General features: G+C 43.2%; 1 protein-coding gene across 1 annotated transcript; it reads left to right on the top strand.

Annotated features, from left to right (window-relative positions):
- Positions 1–7,015: 7,015 nt before the first annotated feature.
- On the top strand, positions 7,016–19,909 carry GIPR (gastric inhibitory polypeptide receptor). The gene is made up of 13 exons (XM_025171775.2): positions 7,016–7,184; positions 8,701–8,800; positions 9,871–9,978; positions 10,915–11,036; positions 11,686–11,789; positions 13,185–13,335; positions 13,465–13,624; positions 13,976–14,036; positions 15,043–15,112; positions 15,765–15,853; positions 16,455–16,593; positions 17,677–17,718; positions 18,085–19,909. Exons 1-13 carry the CDS (start codon positions 7,128–7,130, stop codon positions 18,352–18,354), a joined length of 1,473 nt encoding a protein of 490 aa, XP_025027543.1. The 5' UTR covers positions 7,016–7,127; the 3' UTR covers positions 18,355–19,909.
- Positions 19,910–21,314: the final 1,405 nt, after the last annotated feature.

Here is a 21,314-nt window from a genome sequence, read left to right as displayed (position 1 = left end):
ATCCAGGATCATTCAGGCTTCCTGATGCATTTCTTTGGTTATTTCCTTTTCAAAGTTTGTTCAAAATAACTGTGTTTGCGTGGAACACCAAACTACAGCTGAGTCACCCACAGTTTAGATGAATATGCAGCAACAGTAATGCAGAGGCTGGATTTACTCAACTGCTCTGTTCCTTGAGTAAAGTCACAGGTTATTTAACTATACTTTATTGAATAAGCTATGGTAGGGTGAGTTCAAACATGCTAAGCCATAAACCAAAGCTTACAGGCCATAATGGCTGAGTTGACTCAACACATTAAGCAAAAGGCAAACAAGCCTACATTATGGCTTAAGCACATTGTATGAGTTCAGATAATCCTAGGTTGACAGTCTACAGTACAGCATTTGGTAAGCTGTCACAGAGGGGCAAGACCCAGATGAGATACTGTTTACTGTAGTTTGCTTTTTCCTCGTGGCATGCTTTTAGGTATTGCAATGGAGAAGGAGGTTGTCCAACCAGCCTTGATGGATCACCAGAAGCATCTTCAGACCAGATGTTTAACCACTCTGCTGCTTTTGCGTGGTGCTTTTACCCCTGCCCTTTCCTTCTGATCTCATGTGTGGTGGGGCTGGCTTTTATCCTTTTGAGTCATGAGATGATGGCAAGACTTCCAAAGCTTTGAAAACAGTCGTGATGCTTCACTCTGGCTTTGCCTCCATCCTCCAGAGATATCAAAAACAATGACTCAGGGGTCTCTGGAGCCCAAAACTCATAAATCACCATTAAAGACAGCAATTCCTGGGCTTCAATGTTTCACAAATAGAGATGCTTGTAACTGCCAATTGTTAATTCTAAGCACTGATGCTTGAGCTCAACCTGCCCCAGCATGCATAAATACACATTACTAGTAATCTAATTCATTGTCTGAATTGGTTTGCTTTACTACAAATGCTTTCCTCCAGTTATTTAAAAGCCAAGAAACGTTGGTTTTTTAGGTTAAAGATATGGGTGCAAAATAGACTCAGTGAACACATGTTGGCAGGAAACATTGGGAGTTAAAACTGAACCCATATGGTAATAATCAGGTTGGCAAACAGATTGCAAATTGTATTTTTTGTAACCCACACTGGGGTTTACCCAACCTACTCAACCGGAACCAAATTAACCATATTGTGGTTTAGTGTGACTTATGAATCAGTGTTAATGCTAAGATCATTTAGCTTTTGCATGACTTACATGCTAGAGACAATTTTGCAACTTCAGAATTTTAACGTGGTCTTCATCAGAAGGAATCTAAATGTACTTGCTGACAAATAAAAGCCAGGTTACCTACAAAGCAAGCGACCCTCCCCCCCCAAAAAAAGATTTAAAAAATGAATATTCCTGAAAAGGGGGGGCGGAATGAGATGGGTCAGAACCACTAGTTGTAATCCATCATTTGGTCACTTCTAACTCTTTGTGGCTTGAAGCTCATCCTGTCAATAACTGAGTCGTTGTAAGGTTATGTTTGTCTCTGAGGCACAGTATCCAGCCTCCTTGTTTTCCCTCAGCCCCTGTTTTGATTGCCTTCAGTTTTCCCAAGCATCAGGGTTTTCCAGCAGAAGAGAATCTCTGTAGCTCAGGGTTGAACTGTGGAGTTCTTGGTGCTCTCTCAGCTTGGTGGCTGGCTTGCAAACATCTCATTTCCCAACTAGGTAACTCGCACTGACGATGATGAAACATCTGGAAGCCAGCCACCAAGCTCAGCACCACGAACTCTGCATCAGGGTCTTCTCCAACATCTGGCCTTTGCATTACATCTCCAAAATATTTAAGCCTTAACTTCATTATCGGTGCTGCCGGAGACACAGAAAGTAAACGGGGTCTTTGGGCAGTGTCAAAACCAGTCGATTCATAATGCTCTACTGTAGTAAGCTTTAATGAACTAAAGTTCACATCATCTTTTGGCAGGTACCGTGGAAACAACTGCAATTGCTGAGGCCAAATTACCACGAAATGAGGTACAAGCTACGATAATTCTACATTAAGCTCAGTTTATACAATATAAGCACAGTCATTATTCACTACCGCAGTTGCTAGTTGATAATGTTGTCCCCCCAGCTTTGATATCTTAATTAATGCTTACAGTAGAAGAGGAAATATATTGCCTGGATTAAAGCTTCAGCAAACAGAAGCAAAATCCTTGATAATGGTGATAGGAGGTTCTTGCAAGATATGAAGGGGGTTACTCCTTGGGAGCTTGTTACCCGAGAATCTGGACTGTGTCCCCATGGTAAGTAGGAAGTGGAGGAGCATATGGGCGATGGATACGATTTCCTGAAAGACTGGATGTTCATTTGCCAGGTTTAATGTTAAACAGCAGCAAGGATGAAGGGGAAAAAAATGTGAGCTCTGATTAAAATGATAAAGAAGCCATAAAGATATAAATTTACGAATGGTAGTTTATTTATTTGGACCCATAGTAGCCACTTGTCCTGTTTGCTCTTGTATCTATATCTGTATCTCCCTTACTCTTGTGCCTTTAACAGCCATTTGGATTTGTCAGAAAATATCCTATTTACATTATTGCCTTCTCTGGATTGGAAGTTTCAACAGCTTATTTTTACAGATCAATCTGCTGATGGTCCCAAGAAGATACCAGCTACCTCTTTTCCTGATCAGCTGGCAACCCTGCAGTTCAGTCCTACAGGTCTCAAGTTTTGTGGGCACTTTCCCATCTCAGAGCTGCGTGCCACTGACCCGAATAGGATTTTGGCAAAAGGCGGTTGAGACCAAAGGCTTTGAGAAGACTGAAATCTCCATAACTCTCCCTCAAGACACTAGGCACCATAGAACTCCCTCCTTTGCAAGCCGGATGAACTTTTCTTTTCACTTCAATATAATTAAGCATGGTGACGATCAACATCACGTAACAATTCACATTTTCTCAAATACGTTAAGGAATACAAAAATCCAGTGTCTTCCTCCCCCGCCCCATTTCTTTGCATTCTCCATCCTGTTCTTGGACTTGGCATCTTCTGACAAAGGTTTCCTCCCCCATCACCCACTTACCTCTGGATTGCTACATCTGTGTACTTCTGGATGACATCCAAAGCAGTCGAGAAGCCTCTCCAGGGTTGCCCTCCACCCCTGCGGACACCCTCCCCAGAGGAATGGCGTGAGAACATCCCCCTCTTCTGACTACTTTCTCACTCCAATCCCGCCCGGTTCTCGCCCCAAGCCACCCACTCTGCCTCTTGATAAGGAACGGGAGCTGGTGCTTTGAAAGAGCAAGGTCAGGAAGTCTCTGCGTGACTTACCTTTCCAGCAGGTAAGATTCTCACTGTTTTTCCTGCTGCTGAACCCAGTTGCAGGGAGGATTCTTTTCTCTTTTTCTTCCTTCTTGGCAGAACCGTGTACATGTTGTGGCTGGTTCATCTTCCAGCTCTTGATTCAAGACCACTTTGGGAACAGCTTTCTTCCAAGGCTAGGGGTATGGAATTGCTGTTCCTGCTCTTAGCAGGAGCTGCTTCATCTGGCAATGTTAAGAATGTATTTGTATGCTTGTGTCTCTTGTGAAGTTTAATCTGTTGATTTCAAATGCTGTTAAAGCAGCTATCAAGCTACCTTTTCTTTTTTCTCTGTTTATCTGGCAACTTTCTTTTAGTGGGGCAGAGCAAAGTAGGAAAAAAACTTGGAAAAAGAGCTGGAAGCAATTCTGAAGTGGCTGTCTCACAGATCCATCAGCCAGTTTTCAGTTTACCTAGTGATAAGTTTCAGATGGCACCATATTGATTGCATGGTTGATGGGTTATAGATTTATATATTATATATCTCTCTCTCTATATATATAATAGTTATATATATTTATATAGTTATAGATCCCCTTTGCACATCCCCTTTGCACATTGTGGTTTGGTTTGGTTTGGTTTTGTAAAACGTGATTTATGGGTTGAAGTGTTGGGCAAATGGCAATCCAGTTGGGTTGATAAACAAGCTATGGCATGGTGTGTTATATGAGCCCAACCATCATCTCTTGCAAATAATAAAACATCCAGAGTCAGTGGAATATCTAGATCTGATCTTTAATTACAGAAATTGGAATTTCTATCCTATTGAATTCAATGGGACTTTCCTATCTTGCAAAAAAGGGTAAGTTGGGGGAGCCAAAAGACACAACAGACATTTACTAAAATAACTTTTAAAATAGTTAGAAATAGTCTAGGGGAATAGAGTGAACAGCAGGATCAGAAGAATTCTTATTTAATAACCAATACCCAGCTGTTTTGAAGGTAGTCGCAAACTTTTTATCTACACCTTGTAGGAACTATTTGGTTTCTTCTGTGCAATGTTAACTTTATAGGATTTTGCACAGATAGATACTTATACATATATTAATGATGTACTGCATTTTTTAAAAAATTCTGACTTGGCCCTGGACCATAAATAAAAAATAAAATAGAAATCAGTTTTAAAAGCCAACTTTACTTGAGAGCACAGTATGGCCATGTTCAACTAGGGTTGGGTAATTTTTCAGCGAGTTGTAGGAACCTTGCCCTTCGCTTAGCGTGTGGATGACCTAAGCCATGATCTTGTATCATTGTAGCTTTTCTGTGCTACTGCACTTGTAGGTTGCTAACTTAGGTTCTGGATTTAGCAAGTTGCACAAACCTGGACAGCATTCTGCTGAAGTTGCTCAATGAGAGTCTTGTAGTCCACTCTTGAATAAAACTGCGTAGATGGCTTGGTCTGCAGCCTTGGCTTTGCAGCTGATTAACTTGTTATTTTTCAAAAAAAGGACAAAGAGCTGTTCCTGATTCTGGGGGTGAATGATGGTGTGCATCCCTTTCATTGATCCTGGGTTCTGTCTAGCGTTCTCCCTTTTCTTAATCAAATGAAAAGGCTTTTATTTAATTTATATACCAGGAGCAGACAGAACATACCTGCAATAGGACTAACAGAAGACAGATTTGGGAAAGAAAAGCCAGCTGTGTATCGGAGCATAGAAATAGCCCTGCTGGAGCTGGCCAAGACCATCTGGCTTTTGGCTGGCCAGAGGCTCCTGGATGCTCACAAGCAGGAGGTGGAGAGATTCCCTTCTCCCTCCATTGTTCCCCTGGTGCAACCCATCTTCGGAGGCTGTCCCCCACCCAGAGATAACAGTGAACTATCAAGGTTCGTAGTTTGGCACAGACCCATGAATTTATCCAACCCCTTTTACAACTTTTAAACAATACTCGTTGCCCCATCTTGTGGCAATGATCCCAGTTTTATGTGAATTTTATGTGAAAATGTGCTTTTGCTGTCTGTTTAAAGCAGTGTTTCTCAACCTTGGCAACTTTAAGAGGGGAGGACTTCAACTCCCATATCAGGAAGAAGGCTAGCCTAGGATATTTTTTTTCCTGATGTGCGCCATTTCTCGAGGATTTAGATCCAGAAAGACATTTCAGCTTCTCCTTTTTTTCCCCCAAGGCTGAAAAGGTATAGCGACAGCTTCCTTTCCCCTGCCCATAAACCGATACACTGCAAATGTTTTACCCAATTGTTATGATAGAGTGAACAAGCCGAGAGCTAATAGTCCTTGGCTGTGTTTGTGTATGTGTGTACATTGGTGATCTTGCCCTGCCACACGTAAGCCTCCGAGTCACCTTTTAATCATGTCAAGCTCATTGGTGGCGCAGACCGGGGCTTTCTAACTGGGCGTTGTCCAGTGAAGAGAGGATCACAACTCCCACGGTTCCCAGCAGGATTGTGCCAGATGGAGTTGGCTGCCTGTTTCGCCCCGATGTTCCTGGCCAGTTAAATGCAGGCCAAAGTGGTTAACCATTGTTTTGCAATTATTTATTTTTTTTACTTCCCTTTGTCAGCTTTTAGCCAAGTAAATATTACCGGGCGGAAAGAGGGCACCGATAGACTACAGAAGGGCCTCCAGCTTTGAAGGGATACATTCTCCTGACAGTGAATTTCCTCTCTGCAGAGGAGAGAAGGAGATTTTCTTGCACTGATTGGAACAAACCGGCCCAAAAGCTGAAGGCCACGTGCCTTGTTCTCTCTGCCTTCTCTGTACGGAGACTCTGGGATTAAATCTTTTGGTGCATTAAAAAAAAGCTTGCATTTAGAAAAATAGCATGATGTTTTTAGCTGGGTGTTTTTCGGTTCTTTTGTGAGTTTCTCACAGCAGATAAGGGTCAACGATCGAAATAGGAAAGTTGATGGGAGTGGGTTGGGTAGTGATCCTCATTGGGGGTGATGGATGAGGGATTCAGGAGCCGAGGTTCAGGTGAAGTGGGAGCCAAATGACAGGGCTGGGAAGCTTGGAATCCGAATGTGCTGAATCCAGGAGGGAGTTACAAAGCAACCCCCAACTCAGAGCCCACTTTTGTAGCTGTTCTGGTATGTGGGAAGTCTCTCCTCCCTGGGCGGAAAGAGATGGCAGAGAAACAGGTTTGCTGCAAACAAGAACAAGCAAGGAATCAGGGGTGTCTGCAGGGTATGGTCAAAAGATGACAGCCTTGATGGTGCAATTGAAGCTCCTCCTGGTTTTTAATGTTCCTCTGGATCTTGGGAACAGGCACAACATTCCTTGAAATCGATAAATGTGGAACCAGGGATGCCAGTCTGAAGATGCCAGAGCCAAATGGCTGCTGTAACTCTGCCACACAACTTCTAAGCTAATGTTTCTCAACCTTAGCAACTTTAAGATGAGTGGACTTCAACTCCCAAAATTCCCCAGCTGGCTAAGCCTTGGATAGTGTTAACTTTGGTTAAGTTGTGCATGTGGGTATGTATCTGTGGGTTTTGTGTGATGTGCAGAACCAGTCATTTCGTTTGTTTATGGCTCAGTATATTGTGAGAACCCAGAACATGGGTGAATTCAGTAACCAGGTTAAACATATTGGAAGAATGCAGCCACGGATTCCTCAAACTGGGTCAACAGCAGCATTACTGTGGCATGGAACGGTCTTACAAGCCTACCCCTTCCTCCAACTTGTCCTTTAAAGTGTAATACACTAGATGTGTTACTTCTGGACAACCCCTGTTGTTCTTTCTCAGACAGCTGCTGCCTGGCTCTGAGGAGCTGATGGAGGTAGACAAGGACTCTCGGTTTGAAACAGCGCCAGCCAGGGTGCCCTGAGATGGGCGCTTCCTGATCCGTAGCACCTGCATCATGCAGAAATCCTCAAAGCTGCTCCTCCTGTTTCTTCTGCTCCACCAGAAAATAGAGGTGAAGTGTTTGAGAATGCGTGCCTCTCTTTGGTTCTGCTGTTTTCAACTTGGCTGCAATTCTCTTAGACACCTAGGTAGCATAGTTACCTAGGTGTCATCAAGCTGAATGGACTCCTGGAGACCGCAGGGATGAACACTTGCCTGCCTGACTTGTCTCCAGCTTTGACTTGTCACAAACATGCCAATGATGTCTTTGAGCCCCTCCATCCATCCTTTGTTTCATTGTCTTCCCTTTCTTTTCCTTCCCGCAAACTTACCAAGCGTAATCGTTTTTCCAACTCCATCATCTGCTTATATCGCAAGCCCAAAGTATGTGAGTTTCTGCTGGTGGTCATCTCCAGAAAGCATTCAGCCAGAGGCTCCTTGCAGCCCACGATACTTTTGATAAGAGTCTCCAGACCAAATCCATAATTTATTTTTTTAGATTTTTTTATGCCACCTTTATTATCTTTTATAAATAACTCAAGGCGGTGAGCATACCTAATACTCCTTCCTCCTCCTATTCTCTCCACAACAACAACCCTGTGAGGTGAGTTGGGCTGAGAGAGAGTGATTGGCCCAAAGTCACCCAACTGGCTTTCATGCCTAAGGTGGGACTAGGACTCAGACTCCTGCTTTCTAGCCTGGTGCCTTCCCACTAGACCAGTGTTTCTCAATCTTGGCACCTTTAAAACATATGGACATGCTGGCTGGGGAATTCTGGGAGTTGAAGTCCATAAGTCTTAAAATTGCCAAGACTGAGAAACACTGCACTAGACCCAACTGGCTCTATTCTAATTGGAATCTAACTAATCTATTTTGTTCTAATTAGAAGGCATCAATCTTCTTTCTCTCGCTTTCTCTCAATGTCCAGATCTCACCAGCTTACTTTGCTGCCTGAAAGACCACTGTTTCAACTTTCTGATCTTAATTGCAGCATATCTAGGAACATCGCTATTTGCAGGTCCTCTTCCACTGTTAGTCCCCATCCGGTCCAGGTGTTTCCTAATGCAATCCAAAACTTGCAAAATTGCAGTAGTTACATCATGAGAAGTTGGAACAAGCTGGTGTCATCTTTGAGTGCAACCATCTTAAGTGGTTCTCAACCGGGGGCCATATAGCCCCCTGAGGGCCCTAGGATATTTCAAGGGGGCCACAGGTAGAAAAACATGTAACAGAGGGGCCATGGTACGTGGTGAAGGGGCCACAGAAAAGCAGATACTGCAAACACTGTCTTGTTGATGCCAGAAGATGCACGAATTACTGTCCCATGTCCATATCCAGTAATGGGACCTGGATAGGGGGCCACAGGAGAAAAACAAGGTTGGAAGGGGGCCACAGGTGCAAAAAGGTTGCGAAACACTGCTTTGGAGCTCACTCCTGATAGAAAATACAGCCCCCACCCCATGTCGACAAGAAACCTGTCTACCCCTGCTCTAAACATGCTCTTAAAGAGCTATTTCCATGTTTGCAGCTTAGTTTCTCACCTCCAAAATGTGGGTGTACTTATCTTTTCCCTCCCTCCTATGTTGCAGTCTCGCACCACTGGGTATTCCACTAAAGATATGTTGGAGGCATGGCAGAGATACCAAGAGGCCTGCATTCGCAAGATGATGGAAGACCCTCAACCAACAGGTACAAAAGACCCTTTCCCAGGCTTGTGAATAAATGTGAATCTCAGGCTTCTCCCCATATAGTTTCTCCCTTCTCAGCCGTCTCCAGTTCCTGTTCAAATGATGTTAATAAAAACCAACAGCTGTATCCTGCAGGTGACGTGCACATTGGAAACATGGGCCAGTTGGCCCCAACAGCAAAAGTGAACTCTGTTTTCTGCACCTTACTGCATTGTTCAGGAAGGCATGGATGAGTCAAGAGGTGCTATCTGTTTTGTAAATGACACGCTGTTCTGCCTGTGGGTATATTTGCAAGACGTTAATTAGTGTCAATGTTCACACCCAGCCAAAACTGGGTGTAGGCTGCACCAGTGCTGCCAAAATGCGGAACTTTGTACTGGTTTTCAAAAAGGCAATTTTGAAATCTTGGCCTTCATATTAACCAAGACAAGCGTCAAGCCCTCAGTGGAGGGGGCTGGGGTCTTGAAAACCTATGGAGCGAATCTTGCAGTATCTCAGAAGCCCAAAAGATGGTGCAATGTGCTTTTTGGGCGTGCGGATGGAGTCAGTCTCAAGGCTTGTTGTAATATTTTTGCTTTTCTCCACATGGAACAGAATCTATTATGCAAAAGAAACAGGTATACGTGCACGAGAAACAGTTTTCTTGGCACAAATGCTATCAAGGAAGAATACGTTGCACATCTTTTATTTTCAGATACAAATTATTTCACACCCTTCAGCCTGAGGGCTAGATATATTTGTTCTCCCAGGGCTTTTGATATATCAATAAGCTAATAAAATTTATGCTACAATGGAACTTTTAAATCTGATTTTGTGGTTGCTGGCTCTGTTTTTATCACTGCTGCGTTGTATATTTCTACCCACTTTGGAAAAGTGTTTTATGTTGTGTTTTTTCAAGGGCCTGCAAACAACCCCAAAAAGCTTTAGCCTTTGGCAAGCAGCCTATAAAACGCTGAAAGAAAGAATGAATGTGGGACACCAGTGGGTGTGTTCTCCATTCTTCATGTGGTCAGTGTGGTTGATTTCTTGCCATGTTCATTCCCCCTCTTCCTCCTCTCTGTTGTGTTGCAGGCCTGGTGTGCAACCGTACGTTTGACATGTATGTTTGTTGGGACGATGCCCTTCCCAATACATCTGCCCAAGTTCCTTGTCCCTGGTATCTCCCTTGGCACCAGCAAGGTAAATGCCATTTGAGGCAGGTAGGAAGTCTTGATGGACATGTTAGAGAAATGGGTATAAGTAGCTGGTGATTCCTTCTTCCTTTTGTCTTCTATTACAATGAGTTCAAAATATCTTCCTTCCCTATTTTTCTACTTGTTTCTTTACCCCCTCCCACGCCAAAGGCTACTCACCCCTCTGTTCACCCCAAATGACATTCTGCTTTCCCCTTTCTTAAAACTAACTTTCCACTCCTGTCCTTTTCCCTTTCTGTTTTACCTTCTGGCAAGTATTTTAGTACCCAAAAAAACCTCCCTGCTTTATTCTACAGCAGTGTTTCTCAACCCTGGCAGCTTTCAGATGTGTGGACTTCAACTCCCAGAATTCCCCAGCCAGCAAGTCCACACACCTGAAAGCTGCCAGGGTTGAGAAACACTGTTCTACAGCTTCCCACTCAGTCTCCCCCAAGATTAATGATTTCACAGGTGGTTTAGAATGTAACCCTCTTGAGTCCAGATAGACAGAGAGAGGGAGGGATGCGGGGGCGTTCACAGGAACAGTAAAAAAAGTCAAGATGGCAGCCATAGCAGTGCAATCGAAGCCCCTCCTGGCTTTGATGAATGGATGTGAGATGTGCATCAAAAACGGGCTGAGTTTTGATCACAGTCACCATCTTGACTTTTTTTGACACACCCTCCAGATACTCCTGGGTGGAGTAAGGTCGATGTCCCCAACTGGAGCGTACCAGAACACCTGAATAAGAACCCTGTTGGCTGTGCTGGCTGTGGAGGATGGGAGTTGTACTCCAGGCTGTCTGGATCATCTCAGGTTGGGGAAGACTCCCCTAAGGCAGGCGGGTGTGGAGCAGATGATGTTTGATATAAGTAAAAATAAATCCGGAAAAAGAAGCCGTTACCAGCATCATCTGATTCTGCTCTTTCTCTCCTGTCTTGGTAGTACAAGATGGCTTTGTGTTCCAGAAATGTGGTGCAGATGGGCAGTGGGTGATAGACGCATCAGGACTGCCATGGCGCGATCATTCCCAGTGCGTGGGCCTCAACAACGATCTCCCTTTCCAGGTAAAATCTATTAGGTAAGGGCTGTGGGTCTGGTGCTGGTACATTTGGAGACAGATTGCTTGATGTTCAAGTCGTCCGTAATTATAATCCCTTTCAAGACTAACTTAATCAAAGATGGGTAGAAACTTCCTAAGAACATGAATAAAATTATGCTCGAGAAGAGCACTCTTTGATCCATAGGGTGGCAAATAGAAGAGTATTTCACTATTTTGAAAAGGTGCCTATCTAGGAAGTTTTGCTAATGACAGTATCTTTTCATTTAAATGCATTTAATTTCATGACGTGATTTATGGATGAAAAGAACTTAAGTCACTGGGTGGGTTTATTTCCATGTTGTCTTTATGTAACAAAATACCTGATGATTTTTGAAACACGATTGAAACACATTACCGCCTTTGACCATTGAACACTGGCAAAATCTATAGATAATATAGAGAGAGAGCCCTACATAATGCAAGCCCCATTAAATTCAGTAAAGGTATATATGCTAAGACTGTAGGCATGGATATTCTGGTTGAGATTGGCAAGGAAATTCTTGTCTGAAAACCCTCTCTTGCTAATAATCCAAGAGGGATCTATACATTCACATCCTTCTTATGGGGGTGCTGTTTTTAGCTGTAGGCATCCCTGAATTTCTCCTCTCTTTCAGAAACATTTGTGGATTCTGGAACAATTCCGACTAATGTATACCGTGGGCTACTCCGTCTCCCTAATGGCTCTCCTTGTGGCCTTGGCACTCTTGGCAGCATTCAGGTATGGAGAAGCTGAATCAGAAGGGCGGTGCCCCGACTCTGAAATATTAGCTATTTTGGAAGAGAGACTGGGGAGGGCAGGAGGGGCTCAATTAATCACCAAATCCAGTTTGGCCAATTGAGTTCATTCCTGTAACCTTGATGTAGACATTATACAAGGAGGGTCCTGTTAGTGTATGTTGACAAAAGATCAGGAGTCTGGTAGAAGTTGGTGCTACCAGATTCCTGATCTTTTAACCATGGTGTTTCTTGCAAAGAAATTCTGGACTCAAATACAAACCTTGATGCAGAGCATACTACAAATACAGATTCCATTTAAACCAGAATTATTCCTGCTGGGGATAATACAAATTCAATACAAATAATGGATTTTCAAATAGGAAAACATCTTATTAGAATTACTCAATACACGATTATCGCAGCAAGACTTCTTTATGCACAATTTTGGAAAACCCAGACACTACCAACAATACAAGAATGGTTGTTAAAACTGATGGAAATGGCAGAAAATGATAAACTGACTTGCTTATTAAAAGAAAACTCAAATAATTATTACCTTAAAGAATGGAAACCATTGATGGACTATTTGCAAAATGCAGGCGGGGCGAAGCTTACATGGGGATTTGAAGATTAGATTATAAATGTAATGGGATATGTTTTGACAAAGAATTATTCCTACTTAATGCATTAAAAACTAGCACTTATGATACTCTTATTATTCCTAAGACCAGAGATAGATTGGAAGTTATCTATTTTTTCATATCTTTTTTCTTTTTCTTTTACTTTATCTCACTTTTTCTTTTCCTTTTCTTTATAACTTGTATTTTCAATTTTCTTTTTCATTTCTAACTTTTAACTTTGTAATTTTAAAATTCCAATAAAATACTACTAAAAAACCCAACAACCATGGTGTTTCCTGCTGACAGTTAAAGAATTAGCCCCACCAGGCACTACAAGGCAGTTTGGGGTGTTTTTTTCCCAACTCCAAGTATACACCTCAGCTGATTTTATTTATTTATTTATTTATTTATTTATTTATTTATTTATTTATCTATCAAATTAATCTAGCTGCCCATCTCACGAGTGTGACTCTGGATGGTGTACAACACAACCAATGATCAATACAGTCTTAAATAACCATTAAAAACAATTAAACATAAACAAGATTGCAGGAGAATGCGACAGAATCTCACACATAATACAACCAACTCACGGCCTCCCTATTTCCATGGGATCCCCAAGCCTGCTTAAAAAAAACACACATTTTGAGAGATTTCCAGAAGGTCAGTAAGGTTGGGGCTAATCTCACTTCGGGGGGGCGGAGTGATGCTCCAAAGGGCGGGGGCCGTGGCAGAAAAGGCTTGATTGCAATATGTGTAATGTCTCTTCCACCCAGGAAGCTCCGATGCAAACGCAACTACATCCACATGAATCTGTTCCTGTCCTACGTGCTGCGGGCAGTCTCCATCCTTGTCCGGGACACTCTCCTCTGGCTTCATTTCCCCAAGGACCTCCAGGTGGACCTCTCGCATCTTCCAAGGGAGCAGGTACCTCTTCCTTCCCTGGAGCATCCTGGGGTCTCATAGGACAGAGGCAGGATGCAGGTGGGACAAGAAAGAGGGTTTGGTGGTTCTGGATTTGCATTAAGTTTTCTTCTTTCCTTCTCGGACATCCAGGCTGTAGCCGGCTGTCGCCTGGCGCAGTTCCTAACCCAATATTGCGTCTGTGCAAACTACTTTTGGCTACTAGTAGAAGGGCTCTACCTCCACAATCTGCTGGGACAAATGGCCTTCTCGGAAGAAACTTATTTCCCAGCTTATGTGCTCCTTGGATGGGGTGAGTCGGTTTGTGGTTACCACCTTTCAGAAAGAGACAAACAATATCAGTTAAAAATATCACTGGTTTGACTTCGCATCCCAAGGTTTAGTTTGCCGACCCTCCCCAAAGCGGTGAGCAATTGTCATTTAAAGAGCCATGAAAATAAGTAAAGATATTAAACAACCCTGGCCAATAAGAACCTTCTAAAAGGTCCAATTTAATCCCCACGGGATAGGAGTAACCATTTTAAAAGGGTTCATTGTTCTCTAGCAAGGAAGTCTTCGTTATTTTCATGGGAGGAGAGTTATGAAAGGTTGGGCCATCCAGACCTTTCTGATGCGTGAACCGAGTTTCTGTTTTTTTCTGCAGGGGCACCTGTCCTGTTTGTCATCCCTTGGGGGATCATGAGATACCTGTATGAAAATAATGAGTATGTTTACCTGGAATAAACCTTCTGCTGCATCTCATCAAAATGTCTAAGGCTACCAATGAACTACTAATAGACTAATATAAATAAATAATGATAGCAATGATTAGGGTTATGCATCCATCCAGAACTGACAGAAAAAAGGTGATTTGGAGCACGCAGAGTGCTTACGGAGAACTCGTCAGCCATACTTTAAACCAAATGTGTCTTGCTGAAAATCATCTTTTCCCCTTTGCATCTGGATTACTGCACAACCCTAATTTTTGCTATTATTATCATGTATTAGTTTGATTAGTAGTTGTGATAGTAATGTATTTCTATCCTAGATTTTCTTCTCAGAGTCCAAGTAGTATACATATTTTCCTTACTAAATTTTAACTTCCAAACAATCCTGTAAGGTTGACCATTAGGGTTTTTTATATAATAAGTGAAAACTTAGGTTGGGTTAAATCTAATTCTGCAGAAATCCAGACTCGGTCACGAAGCTGAGTGTTCTCTAGGCCAGTTTAATCCACCACCACCTGCCCCAAAGATGGTAGTGAACTATCATGTATTTTGCCTTATATTCCTTGGAGAAAGAGCAGGACAAAAATCTTATTATCAATTTGGGAATAAGTCCTATTCAACCCAACAGATTTATTATGGAGTAAAAATGCACAGGAACACACTGTTAGTCAGTGGCGAGTTACAGCGAGTTAATTAATGACTCTATTTAATCTACTTAAATGCACATCCAAGAATAACCAGTTGTTCTAAAGGAGGGAGAAAGGAACTGAGTTTTATTTTTAGCTTCTACGTGTGTGGTTTTCACAGAATAGAGTGCCTCTTTTGAGTTGTTGTAATTTAAAGATTTCTCAGTAGACTCAATGCTGACTGGAAGTTCCTTCATTTAAGTCCTGCCAGATTTACTAAAATATCACATTTGGAAAAGAAGTAGATTGTCCTGGTAAGATGAACTCATCTTCCTTCTTCTAAACTGCGTTTTTTTGTGTTTTTTTTTAATTTTCAGGTGCTGGGAGAGAAATGATAACATGGGTTACTGGTGGATCATCCGTTGTCCGATCTTGGTATCCATCTTTGTAAGTCACAAAGGAACCCAAACACTGGTTTGTTTTTCACCAGAAGATCAATTCCTGGCCCCTAGAATTTTTAATACAGCCTGTGCTGCCAAGAAAACTAGACATACAGGTGACAGGTGTAGGCTCAACAGGAGGGCAACAACTGAAAATAAAACCCCAAAGTTATTATATATTGCTTTGTTTTCCACTTTCTTTCTTTACTATGTTTTCAAATGTGTTTTTTTTATTCTTGTTTCCAATTATTCATCACTTGCATGCCTTTCCTTTGTGGGATGCAGATCTGAGACTGCTTCCAAATAAAAAAATCTTCCCCTCCTTTTCCCATGCACATTTCCTTGTCCTAAAATATAGAGGAGAGGTGTCACTATTAATAGGGAATCTCAGGTGGTACCCCATGCCTTACCTTGCTAAGTGTTCAGCTAGATATTTTGTCCACTCTGTCAGAAATAGTCTAGAAAAAGAAATAGTCCAGAAACACAGGTTTTAGGACAGGAGTGTCCGCAGAATGCAGCTGCCATCTTGATATTTTTTTACCATTCTCTGCGGGCACTCTTTTTCATGATATCTGGGTGCATCTACCGTACTGCTCTGATGAATGCAGGACTGTGGAATTTGTGGATATCTGAATCATTCCTTCCTTCCCATTTCCCAGGTCAACTTTGTGATTTTCATCCGTGTTATTAAGATCCTGATCTCCAAGCTCCGGGCACAGCAGATGGGTTACATGGATTACAAATGTAGGTAAGGAATTAACTGCTGGGTAAGACAGAACCGGGGTAGGGGGAGAATGCAAGGAGAATGACTGGATCCCATCCCTGGCTTTGGCTTGTGTGCGTGAACTTAGTCTATGGTCTCTTTTTAGGAAGAGCTAATGATGCTTAAGTGCAATACATGTAGTCCTTGACTTATGACCATTCACTTAGCATCCATTCAAAGTTACGATGGTGCTGAAAAAAGTGACTTATGACTGGTCCTCACACTTAGGACCGTTGCAATGTCCCCACACACACATGATCAAAATTCAGGCACTTGGCAACTGGCATATATGTATGATGGTTGCAGCATCCCAGGGTCACGTGATCACCATTTGGAATCTTCCCAGCCGGCTTCCGACAGGCAAAATCAGTGTGGAACTGCATGATTCACTTAACGACTGTGTGGTTTGCTTAACAACTGCTGCAAAAACTGTTGTAAAATCGGGTGCAGTCACGTGACACCTCACTTAACAACTGCACTGCTTAACAACACATTTTTGGGGTCGTAAGTCGAGGACTACCTGTACATAAGCCCAGTCTGAGCGACAGGTGAACTATGCTACTGTCTCTCTTTTTTCCACGTTCAGGTTGGCCAAGTCTACTCTAACCCTCATCCCTCTGCTGGGCACTCACGAGGTGGCTTTTGCCCTGGTTACAGAGGAGCAGGCTCAGGGCACCTTGCGTTACATCAAATTCTTCTTCGAGCTCTTCCTCAACTCCTTCCAGGTAAGGGGAACAGCTGTGGGGCACAGCTGCCCTTTTGGGAAACTGTTGTAGACCACCAGACCCTTGGCCCAAGTCACCAACTTCATGGATTAGCAGCCGCCTGGGATTTCGGGCAGGGGTGGTGGCCAGAAAGTCCTGTGTGCAAAACCTGGCTGAGGAAAAGCACGAAAGGCCAGATAAAACAGAGCGTCTTTCTAAAAACCGCCAAAGGTGCATCATAACATTTTTTTTTGCATCCCTCTAAAACAGTGTTTCTCAACCTCAGCAACTTTAAGATGTGTGGACTTCGACTCCCAGAATTCCCTAGCCAGCTGGCTAGGGAATTCTGGGAGTCGAAGTCTAGACATCTTAAGGCTACTGAGGTTGAGAAACGCTGCTCTAAAACTTCCCTAGCAGCCCGTGTGCTCCCAGTCATGTTTTAAAACCAGGAGGAGTCTGTTCCTTTTCCAACTGAAAAGAATGATTAAAAGATCTAAGTTTTTGAGGTGAAAAATGTCTGACTTCTTCACATAAAAAAGAGGTGGAGCTTCAATTGCACAGTTGTGGCTGCCATCTTGACTTTTTTGACCACACCCTGCAGGCGCTCCTGCTTGATCTCAGAAGAGAAGGAGGAGGAACAGCATTTGGGGCTCCCCTGGGAAGTTTTTGCTACCCGCAAAAGCTGCGGATTGTGGTGTCTCCAGACACGTGCAATTTCTTTTTTGTTGTTTTCCATTGAATTAATTGAATTAATTGACTTCTTCGATTTATACAGCTACCCATCTCCCATAGCGTTACTGGGTGATTTACAGCAGGTAAAAACCATAAAAAAAGTAATGATTTTTTGAATGCAAGCTGCCCAAAGTCGGGCAACCTCTAAATCTAAAAAAATAATGCATAATATTATAAATAATAATAATAATAATAATAATAATAATAATAATAATAATAATAATAATAATAATATCCCTAGTATGCCCCAGCTGCATAAAACCCAAGCTAATCAAGAACATTGCCAGGCTTAAGGCTCGGCTGGGCTTCTTCGATTGCCTAAAACCGCCGCAGAATCACCCCGTCTTTTTTCCCTTGTTTGTTCATTTTCAGGGCTTGTTGGTGAGCACCTTTTACTGCTTTGTCAATAAAGAGGTAGGTCATCCTCCAGCAGGCCCCCCTGCGCAGAGCAGGCGTGGGGCTGGGCCCTGGTTGTTCACAGTCCTGAGCAGACTGGGGGCTAAGGGGGGGGGGGTCCTGCAGAGAGAGCCCTAGTAGAGGGAGGGGGGAGCCATCTCCATCCCCAAATGCTGCACGTCCAGGGGAGCAGCCGTAGCATCTTTCCAACCCTTCATCGACTCATCAGATCCCAGAGTTGGGAGGCTCTCTGGAGGGCCCAACCCCACTTTGCTGCAGGAACGCGAACGAAAGCAGTTGTCTCTCTATCAAGGCAGGGCGTCCTTTCTTCCCCACTGAGACAGCCTGCCGCTGGGCCATGGACCATCTCCCTTCTCCCTCCAGGTCCAGTCCGAGATCCAGAGGAAGTGGCAGGCATGCCAGTTGGACATCAGCCTGCTTGAGAAAGCAGGACGCAGCTTCGGCCTCTGGGGTTCTTGGCGCAGCCGAAAAAGTGAGACCGAGAAGCCCACCTGTGCTCCGATTTACAGCCAAGCTGGACAAAAAGCTTCTCCAGGTGGCTTGGAGAATGCAGCCGTGGCTCCCTTCAAGCAGACACACATGAATTGCACATCTCCCTGGTACGTCCCCATCAGGATGAAAGCGGAGAAGTAGCCCAGGTGTCCCAGGAGTGACCGCATCCTCAGGAACCGTGGCTGACCTTCAAGATGTGACAGAACGCTGCCAGCCCTACAGAAGAGCAAGGGATTTGAAGACAGACGGGAAGCTGACGCAGCTGTGAAGTCCTGGAGAAACAGTGGAACTCTTGTAAATTGTCACTGGCCTGGTCGCCTGTGGGCGGTCAAGGCCACCTCTAGGCGCCTAGTATGTAAATTGCAAGAGGGCTGATTTTAGTTTGTCGTTTTGGTGGGTTACTGCACCAATGAAGCAGTCAAGGTTTACACAATGCTCTGTGGTAGAAACCATCCAAAACAATTCATATGGGTCAGAACTTTTGTGGTTTTGAAATCTGGGGACTTCATGGAGACTCCATGTTTTCTTGGCGACAGTGTAGAAGGGGGTTTCTGCTGCCCTTTTCTGGGATTGTTTTGTTTTTAATCTCCCACTCTGCCCATTTCCCAGATTTTATATCTGCCTTTGGCTTCAACAGAAGTTGAGATGTGGAGACCACTTCTTTATTGCTTTTATTTATTGGCTGGGTTTATAGTCTACTTTTCATCCAGGAGCTTAAAACAGCAGCCCCTAGCATTGTCCCCCACCATAATAATCCTGCAAAATTGTGTGAGCGTGATTTACCCCAATCACCCCATGAGTTTCTATGGCTTAATCTTGCATCTGGGTCTCCTCTGTCCTAGTCCAGCAGCTTAATGCCCCCCCCCATTGGCTCTCACTTCACATTCCCAATCCTGAATCTCATCTCATTGTCCTTCTGGACTGAAATCATAACCCAGGATGGGAAGATGTGAGTTACAGAACATCTTGGAACTACTAATGTCGAAATCCCGTTGGATTACAACTGCGGAGATCCAAAGGAGCAACGGGAATTTTTCTGTTGACCTCAGCTGGTTCAGATTTATGCTGTGGGGCACTCCTTTGCTGATGCACCCTGCCAGAATAGGATAGATTTTGTATCTTTACAGGAATACCGTGCATAAAAAACTTCTACTGATTGACTGAATCCTTGAATTAACTGTAAAACCAAAGGACATATTTTCATGGGCACTTCCAGACTGTGTGAGGAGATACGTTTGGGACTTCTTATCACTGTGGTTTTATTGCTAGCTAATCTCTTATTGGTGCAGTCTTTTATTTATTCAGTTGAATTAAAAACGGTTGTCTATGTGGCTCTTGTGGGCACAATGGAATTATTACCAAGATATCTAAATTGGAGATCCTGTGTTTTCCTGGATAGAGGTGGGCTGTGCAGTCCTCAGTTTACGATGGCAACCGGGACTGCTAGGATTGCCGTTGCTAAGTGATGCAGTCATGTGACATTATGCTTTATGACCGCATCGCTTAACGACAGAAATTTTGGTCCTAACTGCCATCATTACCCAAGGATTACCTGTAGAGCTGAGTCTGTGAGAGACCAAATACTTTACTTGAAAACAGATTGATAAATAACCAGTACTTCGATGAGACCTTCAGTAGCAATGACTGGATATACACATTACACCAGTGTTTCTCAACCTTGGCGACTTTAAGATATGTGGACTTCAATTCCCAGAATTCCCTAGCCAGCTAGCTGGGGAATTCTGGGAGTTGAAGTTCACATATCTTAAAGTCGCCAAGGTTGAGAAACACTGCACTGCACTAATAGAAGAGAATATATGTAGCTCAGGGTTGAACTGTGGAGTCCTTATTGCTCTCTGAGCTTGGTGATTTGCTGATAGGCACTGAAGATGTGACCTAGCTGGGTAATGAAACGTCAGCAAGCAAACCATCAAGCTCAGAGAGCCTAAGGACTCCACACTACACTAAGCCATTATTTGTTTATATACGGTTTGTTAACCGAGCCACAGTTGGCTAGGTTCACCCATCACAGTAGGATCAGGTGATTTATAAACCACAGTAATTTATAAATCACAGCTATTATAGCAGCTCTTGGTGGAACTCAGACTTTTTTGGAGGAGGAAAAGGATGCATGTTGAAAAGGATCTCAATAGGTACCGAAAAAGCTTCTGCCTTTGAATAAAAATTGTTAGTCGGAACAAGGGCTACCAGACTCCTGATTTTTTGTCACCCATAGACTAACATGGATCTCCTCATACAGTGAGTAGGTACCTAAGTAACTAAAGGTTTGAGAAATAAGTGAGGGTTCTGAGTGTTGAAAGTTGGGGTAAGCGGCTGACTAACTCAAAGATCATGCTAGTTAAGAAGGATAAAGGTCAAAATAAAATCAGCTTCGTTTCTTTAGGCAAGTTCTAGAGATTGCAGCTATGGGCAGCAGATCTGACTGAGAAGAGGACAGCCCATGCCATCACTCAAAGTAGCGCAAAGGTTCGAAGCAATGATTTCAACCTGCTTAATGACTCAGGGGTCTAAAGGAGACAATAGGTGTGTCCGGATTCTCGGAAAAGGACTTTGGAAGAGGATTTTGGAGTCTTTTGCTGCTAGAACAAGAGACAGGATATAAAGGGTTAGGGAATAAAGTCCAGTTGTCGAAGTACTTTCCCCCTTTCTCTTCTCAGACTTCCTTTTGAGAAAGAGCAGGCGGTTGCCCAAGACAATAAAAATATTAGAGGGGAAAATACCGCCTGATCCATGCAACACAAAATAATGCATCTCCTTCTAAAGAGAGAGCCATGGTAAGTGACTGCAGCTAAAACATCAATCTGGCGGCACTTCCTCTCTCCTTGGGACTTCATATGCCTGATGGATGGCGTGTTGTCATCAATTCAAGTGATAATCTATCACTTGATAAATAAGTGTATATTTATCAATAAATATAAAACAGATCATTCCTTCAACCCAGATGTAGTGTATAAAGCAGTGTTTCTCAACCTTGGCATCTTTAAGATGTGTGGACTTCAACTCCCAGTGAAGTTAGTGTTTTAAATGTCCCTACACTCTTCCCTTTAGCAATAGGAACTGGTATAACACCTTGGAGTGTT

The sequence above is a fragment of the Python bivittatus genome, unplaced genomic scaffold, assembly GCF_059951505.1.
Source record: "Python bivittatus isolate LINGU-HERP-01145 unplaced genomic scaffold, Pbiv_v1 ctg000310_np1212, whole genome shotgun sequence".
Taxonomy (NCBI): Eukaryota; Metazoa; Chordata; class Lepidosauria; order Squamata; family Pythonidae; genus Python; species Python bivittatus.
The sequence above is the reverse complement of the archived record's forward strand: the minus strand, read 5'-3'. Positions and strand labels throughout refer to the sequence as shown.

Bases quoted from the DNA above. Each gene is read 5' to 3' on its own strand.
- GIPR (XM_025171775.2), top strand. From the start codon at position 7,128: ATGCAGAAATCCTCAAAGCTGCTCCTCCTGTTTCTTCTGCTCCACCAG. The intron at 9,979-10,914 runs GTAAATGCCATT...CTGTCTTGGTAG, and splicing joins TCTCCCTTGGCACCAGCAAG to TACAAGATGGCTTTGTGTTC. The intron at 13,625-13,975 runs GTGAGTCGGTTT...TTTTTTCTGCAG, and splicing joins TTATGTGCTCCTTGGATGGG to GGGCACCTGTCCTGTTTGTC.